The sequence below is a fragment of the Lathamus discolor genome, chromosome 3, assembly GCF_037157495.1.
Source record: "Lathamus discolor isolate bLatDis1 chromosome 3, bLatDis1.hap1, whole genome shotgun sequence".
NCBI classification, from domain to species: Eukaryota; Metazoa; Chordata; class Aves; order Psittaciformes; family Psittacidae; genus Lathamus; species Lathamus discolor.
The window spans coordinates 65,251,688-65,261,097 of record NC_088886.1 but is presented as its reverse complement, the minus strand read 5'-3'; the positions used below and the strand labels follow the sequence as shown (position 1 = coordinate 65,261,097).

Here is a 9,410-nt window from a genome sequence, read left to right as displayed (position 1 = left end):
CCAAGCCCTCCACAGAGACAAGCATATGCTGGCGTTGACGCCACTGTCCAGAGCTCTAACCGATGCTTGAGTAAACGGCGCCCTTCTCAGGCACCTTTGGAACGGCCACAGTGAACATTTGTTCCCAGCAGGACACTGCGGCTAACCAGGTAAGGTCTGTGCTTTAGATCTGTACAGGCAGAGGCGGACTGTGAACCAGGCAGCCCGCTGGCTTGACTGGTGTCATGGGCTGGAATAACTGAATTGGCATGGCCCAGCTTCCTCTGCCGATGCAGAGCCCGGGCTTTGCTTTGCCGCAAGGAACAGATCCAACTCTCCTGGGTGCCTACGCACTACTGGCAGCTGACTGCCCACAGCGTGGCTCATCTGGGATGTAGATGTGTCAGTACGTATCGGCCCTAGAAGTAACACGTTTCTAACTCGCCCACGTGTTGCTTTGGGTCCCATTTATTTCTTGTATTTTACGCTCTCCCCTCTTTCTCTGATGTGGGAAACGGAGTGCTGCATCGCCTTAAAACACAGCACTGCACTGCCACTACTTGTGACGCGATAAAGTTACCGTCCGGTTCAGTAAGGGAAAATACACGACTCTTCAATTTGCTTGACATTTATTAATCACTAGATACAGAGAATCACTGCTGTTCAAATACCAGGGAGTCACCGGTTACGGGGGAAACGGTAATGCAGAGACCAAACGGAGAAGGATGTTTCTCCCGAGTTACAACTTGGCATTAACGTGAATTGCCATGAATGGATCTTCAGCCTGGTTACTAATCTGGAAATTAGCCATTCCGTCCCCAGAAACATACACCTGACTCCCAGTGCATCGGTTGCCCTCCTTATCTCCAGAAATAACATCACAGTAGGTACCAGCAGGCAGCCCAGTTTGCAAACTGACGTTCATATCCCTGCGTGAAAAGAAGTGGAACCTCTTTATCCAGTGCTTCCCAAACAGGTAATTCAAACCGGGTATAGAGGCTTTCTGAACCTGATGCTACTCCCTCACTTTGAACATTTGGCAATGTAGAGGGTGAGCTTTCCGATCCTATCCCCGCTTTGCTCCCTGCGCTCCCATTTTGGCTCTCTAGACCAGGCATGCGAGCCAAGGATCTCTGGCGCAGGCTGGCGCGAGCGCCCTCATCAGGAGAAAAGGCCATTCCCCTTCCCATCAGCGTTGCTCGTCAGGGATGCTGTGCTCTTCTCTGAGGACACGGTCTTCTCCCACTGACTTACCAGTCATCGTTATTGAAAACGATGAAGCCTTTATTGCCGCGGCCAAAAGCTACTTGGTTGCTGCCGTTGTCCCACCAGTTGGAGAAAGGCTGACCGTCCACCACGTTACGGAAGACAACCATGTTCCTGAAAATGCAAGGGATTGCTGTCCCTGGGGCTGCGAGGGCTCTAAAGCCACGAGGAATTCGAAGCAAAAGCAACAACTCTTACTTCTTTTCGTCTCCACAGCGACCTACCGGATTTGATGCCAGCGATGTTCACAAACCCAGTCATTGCCACAGGTAGTGTCTGCGTTGATCGTAACGGCCTTTGTTGATCCATCGGAGTTACTTGGTGGTCCAACCCAGTCATTGACGTCCTGTAGTTCAAAGGAGAAGGTTAAAACTTCTCACTGAAAAATTCAGAGAGCCTATCTGTAGACAAAAGCTAGGTGGGGCGTCCACCTGCTAGATCCCACGTGGGACAGAGAAATCACTTCACTAATCTGAACACGCCAGACCGCTTCTCTGGCCCTCTTCTGGTCCTCCTTCACCACGAAGCTCTGTTCAGCATGACGAGCTTACCTGTCCGTTTACAAAATGTCTTGGCCAGCGAAAACTTGACATCACACGTGTGAACCCATACGGATGAGCGAGCATGAAACCAACTGCCATTTTATAAAGCCTGTTGGTTGGACAAAGAGAGTCACGAGACATGGGACGAGAAACCGTGCCAGAAAACAGAGACGCAAACAAGCAGACGGAAGAAGCACCGCCCAGACAAGAGCCGTCCTTTACCTGGCGTCCCAGAAGGTCAGAATGGAAGCCCCACCGGCCCCGTGCCCCCGCTGGTTGTCGTGATTATCCACAAAGACCAGGGCTCTGTCGGAAGGCACAAAGCCCCAGCCTTCTCCCCAGTTCCTGGCCAAAAACACAGAGACTTGAACTTACCCTGGCCACCGCTGTACCCAGGCTACCCCAGTGCGTAAGTCGCAACATCTTCATCCTTACTTTAAGTAAGACATCTTTTCTCCATTCCACTTGCGGATCACCGTCCCCAGTCTGGCACCGTATTTGAATTCCGTCACTCGGCCGTTTCCAAAGTACTCACTGCCTGTGATCGGCTCTCCACCCAAGTCAATTACCTGGTACACAGAGGAGAAACTGTGCCCCTGTTCTTGTCTCACAGAGACAAAAAAGGCAGTGTACAGGCCGCAGCATTAGCTCTTGCCTTACACTTGGAGAGAAAAGATTCAAGTATGTTTATTTCTCCTGTGCAGGTCAGCTCAGAGTTGGCAGAATACACGGTGAACACGTGTGAGAGAACACGACTAAAGAAAGAAGAGGTGAAGCTCAAGGGCAAGAAGATGTGGAGGCATTTTTAGAGAAGTACTTAGGGCTGCAGGGCTGCTCCCAAGAAAAGCCTAGCTCTCTCTACAGCAAAGGCCTCCGAAGGAGGGAGGTACAAGAGGTACTAAAGACAAAGGCAAACCATTGAGGAGAAAAGATGGAGATTACCTCCTGGTAAATGAAAGGTCTTGTTCCTGCAGAAAACCATCGAGTATTTAGATCTTTCAGCTTGTCCAGAAATGCTTTAATGTCCTCAGGCCACATATGCTTGGCAGCATCAATTCGGAAGCCTGCTACGCCAATATCAATGAGATGGTTCATGTACTGAGCAACTTCTGAGCGGACATAGTCCTTCTCCAGGGCCAGATCAAGAAGGCCAGACAAGCGACAGTCCCGGATCTGGAAAATGAAGGGAAAAAAAACCCCAGAAGAGTTAGGAGGTGCCACTCTGTCAGCTTGTAACACCTTCCAGTGAAATGCTTACACCTTTAGAGCCATGAAATCAATTCTGTTTGTTTGCCATATGACCTCATGCTCGGCATAATAAAGCTGTGGGAAGAAGAAGGAAGGGGGGACGCTGGGAGAGAGGAGGGTTTGTGATGTAGCCCCACTGTCCTGGAGATGGCTGAACAACTGCCTACGGTCGGCAAGTGCTGACTGAATTCATCGTTCCGCTTTGCTTGCGTGTGTGGCTTTTGCCTTCCCTGTTCAGCTTGTCTTTATCTCAACCCCGAAGGAGGAGCGGCAACCTTGCGAAAAGAACTGCCACACGCGTCACCAACCAAAACGAGTCAGTCGCTCAGCCAAGGGCCCAGTTTGCGCTGCTGTCAGGTTTCCATGGGGGCTCCTGATCAATATCAGCTGAGTTTACGAGCTGTAAGAAAGAGCTCACTGGCTGAGCTGAGCACACTGGGCCCACTGCAGGAGCCAGGTCCTGCACGTGCCTACGGGCAACATGTGCGGAGGGTTCTTGATTTCTCAGTACTTGGAACGTTTGGCACGAGAAGTGCCTTTCTTGACCCCATGCTCACTACTTCATTCAGTTGTCAGGTGACCAAGCACAGCTTCGGTGAGAAACCAATGCCTTTCTTTGGCCTCCCTGTAATGTTTACACAGCAGGGTTTAAGAAAAGGAGAACAAAACAAAACACAAAACCCAACAAGCAGACAAATTAGAAAAGCAAGAAAAGAAAAAGCTTTCCAACTTTTGTCCGAGAAAGTTACCTGATATTTATCACTATAACTTTCAATTTCTCCACTTCGAGTTTTACATTTGCCATCATTGAAATCCCAGGCAGAGTACGGCACAGCTGGAAATTCTCTGTTGCCGGCATTAAAGTAGCTTCCGCAGGTAGAATGAGTGCCTGAGCCACCCCCGGAGCCACACATGTGGTTGACGACAGCATCCACATAAATGCGCACCTGGAAAAGCAACAAGTGCATTTCAGTATGGTTTGCAGAGATGGGGAAGGGAGAGACAGAGCTCCACCACATCACCATTCACTCGAATTTGCTGGTCCCCTACAGTTCGTTCTCAGTTGATGCCTCCTTTGAGGAGAGAAGCACTAAATTCCCTCAGCTGATACGGCACTCCTTGCCGTACCAGATACAGATTGTCAGTGCACTTACTCCAACGTTGTTGCATCTGGTCACCATGTCTCTGAACTCGTCTTCATTTCCTGACCGAGTGCAGAGCTTGTAGCTGATGGGCTGGTATCTTTCCCACCAGGGTCTGTTTGGGTTAGTAACGACAATGTTTTCATTTGGAGGTGAAACCTGCGGAGGAAATGGTGCGCTTTGAGAGGAAATCCACTGGGTTTATTTCAAGGTTTTAAGGGTCACACCTGCACTCGGCACCTCCGCCCCTCAGGGGCAGGCTCGCGCCTAACCCAGTCTCTCTCACCCACAGCGTGAGCTCAGCTCTGCGAGGTGTCTCTCTTGCAGGCTGGCAAGAAAGAAGTTTGCTTTCGTTCCTGTGGGCTGCCCGGGTCCAGCGTGGGCCTGCTTCCATGGACACGCACATGGCAGGGCTGAAGACACAGGAATTCTTTTCACTGCAATAGTGACTACTTAGGAAAGCCAAACCTCAATTCTTATGCGCATCCCTTGGAAGAAGGCAAAGAGGAAAACCGAGCTTTTCGGCGGAAGCCCTTCAGAAGAAAGCGTGCCCCTTTCTAACTGATGTGCTAGAGAAACAAGATCAGGCACTGGCCCTGCAGGCTGTGGGGTTACTGCTTCCGTCCTCCCCTTCCCACCCCCAAAGTGACTTGGGGCTGGCTGGCTCTAATTCAGGCATTCTGATTTATTAATCGAATGCTACGCTGCCGTTTCCCGACCTACTCACAGGAAACAGCTTACCTGAACTCCTCCGAATCCATAAGGAGCTAAATAGCGCTCACACTCAAGAGCAATATCGGCCCAGCGCCATTCAAAGAGATGTACGATAGACGTCCTCCCGGCCTGAGTGTTGGGGTTGTACTGCCCCCAGCAGAACCCTAGAGCTGCGAGCAGGAGGAGGACTCGCATGATGCCTTCAGTGTGGGGCTGCGGTCTCTCTGCTGGCAATTTATACTCCTGCAAGATGACACGGTTCCTACCGCAGCTGTCAAAATTCACACAGAGCAGATGCTATCAGTTATTATTTGGCTAGCTGGCTCGATACCCTTCTTCCGTTTTGTTTCTTCCTGGATTGCCCAACAGCTGAAGATAAAACACCTTTTCACAATGATTGTACTTTATCGTAAACCCAAATTCAGAATCGTACTCTTTCCAATCGTGCAAGCATGGATATCCAAGGGATTCCAAGAAGTAACGCACAGACCCTCAAGGGGGGCTCTGCAAGGAAACAGGAAAGGAAGGCGATAAAAAGACACCTGGAACTTTAACAGTGCTAGCAGAAGGAATGACTTTGCCAGCATTCGCAGGTGTCCAGGGCTCAGGATTAGTCCGAGCTCAAACCAGGCTACCTCTCGAATCACTAACAGAAGTATCGCACAATACGTCGCAGGGCTGGGGGGGGGGGGCGGGGGGAGGGCTGCACCGGGTGAGCCACACTGGTAACCACAAACTGACCTTTTTTCATGTCTGACGGTTTTCTGGCATCGCTGCCCAGTCTCTGCTGGTTTTCTTCCCTCAGTTGCACAGAGCAAATGTTGTTCTACACGATTAAACGTGATTGGAGCTGCACGTGGTTCCCTCTCCAACAGAGACTCTGCGTAACGCTGACCAGCAGTTTCAGTGACCAGTGGTTCACCTGAGTCAAGGAAGGAAACCCAAAGTCAGCTCTAAAGGGATTATTCTCTCTACTCGCAGCAAGGATATAACAACACTCTGTGAGAACATGGAGAGCAGGGAGACCCTGACATTCAAGGAATATCTGTGAGGAAACCAAAGAATCTGCCAAACGGCACACCCACTGCAAGATAAAAGAAACCTCAGTGCACTTTATAGCTCAACTGTCACAGGCATGCTCTTTCTGAAAGTAGCCACGCCACTGAACATGTCACATGCCTTCTTCTCCTTGCCAGAATCGGTCTTCAAGGACAAAAAGCAGAAGCGGGGCCCATTTGCCCACCTGTTCGTTTACATGTCACGGGCCTTATGAAAGGTTTCTTTTTCCACTACAACTATGACAGACTAAATTACTGCAAACGACCTTGCCTACTCGCTGACAGCAAGGAACCTGTAAGATGATTACACATCTTGCGATTACCGGTCAAGTGAGCACAGACCCCTCCCCACCATTCCTCAGTACTAACAAGAGCAACCAAAAACGTGCACCCAGTTAATTTCTACATCGCTGGTCCCGGTGTGCTTCCACTGATGTCATGGCATATCGCTGCCTGACATTGTGTTTCCAGTGACCTGCGTTTGCTCCCGAAACACGATGTTATCAGCCAAAAAAGAGGAAGGACCGGTCCTTGACAGCCGGACGCAACGGGTAGAAAATGATTTCAGGGGTGTTCCAACACAAGGCAGATGGGAACCCAGCCCTCTGCCGCCCCCGTTTGAAAACTGTGTGGTTTAATCCATTTCATCTCCCCATAGAGTTGGAAACCTGGTGGCAGCGGACCCCCGGAGGATGTGGGTTCCAGGCTTCAAAATGAGACCTCCTCATGAGCAGGCTTTGACACTGCAAATGTCAAACTTGACTTTACTTACTAACTTGAGTAAAACTGCTTTCAAGCGGGCCTGTTCTTCTATGTCCCTATGTGGCCGTATTACAGCTCTGCCCATCGCTACCATGCTAACAATGGCAGCGGTTTCCCAGTGCGGTGCTGCAGCGTCAATGTGTACGCAAGACGTACCAGCATGTGACTGAGCAGTAAACCCTGACACAAGAACAAAGCTCAGAGGAGAGAGGAAAGTGACCTGGCCAGGAGCCTCGTGGAAAATAATGCAGGTGCTGGTTGTCCACAGGTGTTGCAAAGAATGCTGACTTATCTTAGCACAAAGAGGGCTGGAGGGTGGCCTTTATTTTAGGTAAACAGCCATGTCATTGGAGTGCATCTGCTGCAATGATAACACTCTATCCCTGAAATAATTCAAACAATATCAGTATCTTCCTGGTTTAGCCAGACAGGTGTGGGGAGTTTACACATGGCTCAGCACAACAGGGATTCTAAAAACTAAAGAGCTAACAGAAGATTTTTCCAAAGATGGCAATGGGCTCTAGCTGGCTTCAACCCACGTACTTCTTTCCAGTGACAGGAGATGCCCGGCATCCTGACAGCGAGGGTATTATAGACTCCACTAACGGAGATCACGCCGATACTGTGGTCGAACCGTATATCGCAATTGTTCTGTTTTGCCAGGTGTCACGTTTGTATTACGATTGCAGTATATTTTGTATCACACGGCTGAGTCAGAAAAAGGATCTAGCATCAGTTTTCTTCAACTAAGCAGACTGGATATTAAACGTTACGCCCTGCATGTGTGGAATAGCTAAAAGAAGCTGGTCTGAGAGCATTCGACTCTGACCCAGTCAGACCAATCCCTATGTTATCGTCCACCCTGCTGCTGTTCAGCTTCACCAAGTGAATAAGCAATACTGCTGTGTTGTATCATGATGATGGCTTGAAGGGTACGTAAAGGCAGTTAAGCGCACCTGCGTCTTAAGCGCACCATCCAAGCATCCCCAGACGGATTATTAGAAAGGAATCCGTACAAGACTAAGGTAGATGGCAGTCTTAAGGCTGCTCACAGAGAGATCTTAGACTTCACTTATCATCTTCACAAAACAAGAACGTCTACATTGACTGCTGCTCTCCAGACAGGTGAGTATCTTAATACGCTCCAAGGCTGAGATTGCCCTCCTCTCAGGAAAGAAACAGTGCTCAGATTTCAGTGGTTATCTGCCACAGCAAGACCCCTGGCAACCCCAGGAAGGGTAGCAAACAGTGGTCTCAGAGAAGCACAGACACAGCTATTACCGGAAAAGATAAAGCTGTCCTAGCTGAAAGACCTAGAAAGTCATGCCACAGGGGAGACACAGTCATCACCTTGATGGTCAGTTTTCAGCTGCCAAGATACTGCCACTGTCACGCCGCTACATGAGATGTCACGCTTTTAGACCAGCTTTCCTGAAGAATGGCTTCAGGGATGTTGTAGCACAAAGTAGATGTGGATCCATCCCTTTGCCAGCCCCGTTTGCATGACGAAGAGAGGAGCCTGTCTGCTTCCAAAGAGCAGAAGGGCTCCCTGCCCTGACCCTGGTGGCAAGCGACAGGTTTGCAAATAGCTCTTACCATCCTGCCACACGGCTCTCCCACTCTTTGACACCGCTCCAGGGAGCAGCCCCAGGGGCTGTGTTTTGCCTGCAGGTCCCCTGCCCTCAGCAAGGCGGTGCTGGCCACAGCGAGCAACGGAGACAGGCGGAAGGTCTGGCCTCTGGGACAGGCACACTACCTGGCCCCTTCCTCCCACACCATCGCTGCCTTGCCAGGCACCCGGAGCCCTTGGGCACGCTGAGAGCCATTATCCACCCTCCAGCAGCTGCACGCTCTCCCTCTCCCACCACAAAAGGCAGGCCTGTCCCTAGGAGTACACCTTGACCACAAAAAGAAGACGTCCGGGCGTTCCTCTGACAGTGGCCCCTCAGGACTGCGTTGCAATGAGTATTGTAGCCAAGCAGACATTCTGACTTAAAGCAGACTCACACTGACCTCGGCATTTCCTCACGGCTGACAATGAAGTCGGGAAAGCCGCCAAGTCTGTGCTCCTTCTGCGTAGTGCTCAGAGATGTTACTGGATAGGCAAGCCAAGCCCTCCACAGAGACAAGCATATGCTGGCGTTGACGCCACTGTCCAGAGCTCTAACCGATGCTTGAGTAAACGGCGCCCTTCTCAGGCACCTTTGGAACGGCCACAGTGAACATTTGTTCCCAGCAGGACACTGCGGCTAACCAGGTAAGGTCTGTGCTTTAGATCTGTACAGGCAGAGGCGGACTGTGAACCAGGCAGCCCGCTGGCTTGACTGGTGTCATGGGCTGGAATAACTGAATTGGCATGGCCCAGCTTCCTCTGCCGATGCAGAGCCCGGGCTTTGCTTTGCCGCAAGGAACAGATCCAACTCTCCTGGGTGCCTACGCACTACTGGCAGCTGACTGCCCACAGCGTGGCTCATCTGGGATGTAGATGTGTCAGTACGTATCGGCCCTAGAAGTAACACGTTTCTAACTCGCCCACGTGTTGCTTTGGGTCCCATTTATTTCTTGTATTTTACGCTCTCCCCTCTTTCTCTGATGTGGGAAACGGAGTGCTGCATCGCCTTAAAACACAGCACTGCACTGCCACTACTTGTGACGCGATAAAGTTACCGTCCGGTTCAGTAAGGGAAAATACACGACTC

The 9,410-nt window shown here is 50.6% G+C and overlaps 1 protein-coding gene across 2 annotated transcripts; it reads right to left on the bottom strand.

The window, feature by feature from the left end:
* Window positions 1–591: 591 nt before the first annotated feature.
* LOC136009617 (pancreatic alpha-amylase-like) lies at window positions 592–5,811 on the bottom strand. 2 transcript variants are annotated; one of them, XM_065669606.1, is made up of 11 exons: window positions 5,633–5,811; window positions 4,919–5,162; window positions 4,190–4,336; window positions 3,785–3,982; window positions 2,730–2,960; window positions 2,223–2,356; window positions 2,010–2,132; window positions 1,797–1,896; window positions 1,470–1,591; window positions 1,234–1,359; window positions 592–908 (listed from the first exon to the last, which is right to left on the bottom strand). In XM_065669606.1, exons 2-11 carry the CDS (start codon window positions 5,084–5,086, stop codon window positions 719–721), a joined length of 1,539 nt encoding a protein of 512 aa, XP_065525678.1. In that variant the 5' UTR covers window positions 5,087–5,162; window positions 5,633–5,811; the 3' UTR covers window positions 592–718. The 2 variants fall into 2 exon arrangements, with proteins under 2 accessions (XP_065525678.1, XP_065525679.1); XM_065669607.1 differs by lacking the exons at window positions 4,919–5,162; window positions 5,633–5,811 and adding an exon at window positions 4,464–4,604.
* Between the last annotated feature and the right edge of the window lie 3,599 nt (window positions 5,812–9,410).

Coding starts and splice junctions, on each gene's coding strand:
- LOC136009617 (XM_065669606.1), bottom strand. CDS start 5,086: ATGCGAGTCCTCCTCCTGCTCGCAGCTCTAGGGTTCTGCTGGGGGCAG. Junction 1,592..1,796: donor GACATTTTGTAAACGGACAG/GTAAGCTCGTCA, acceptor TTTGAACTACAG/GACGTCAATGACTGGGTTGG. Junction 909..1,233: donor GTTTTCAATAACGATGACTG/GTAAGTCAGTGG, acceptor CTTTTCACGCAG/GGATATGAACGTCAGTTTGC.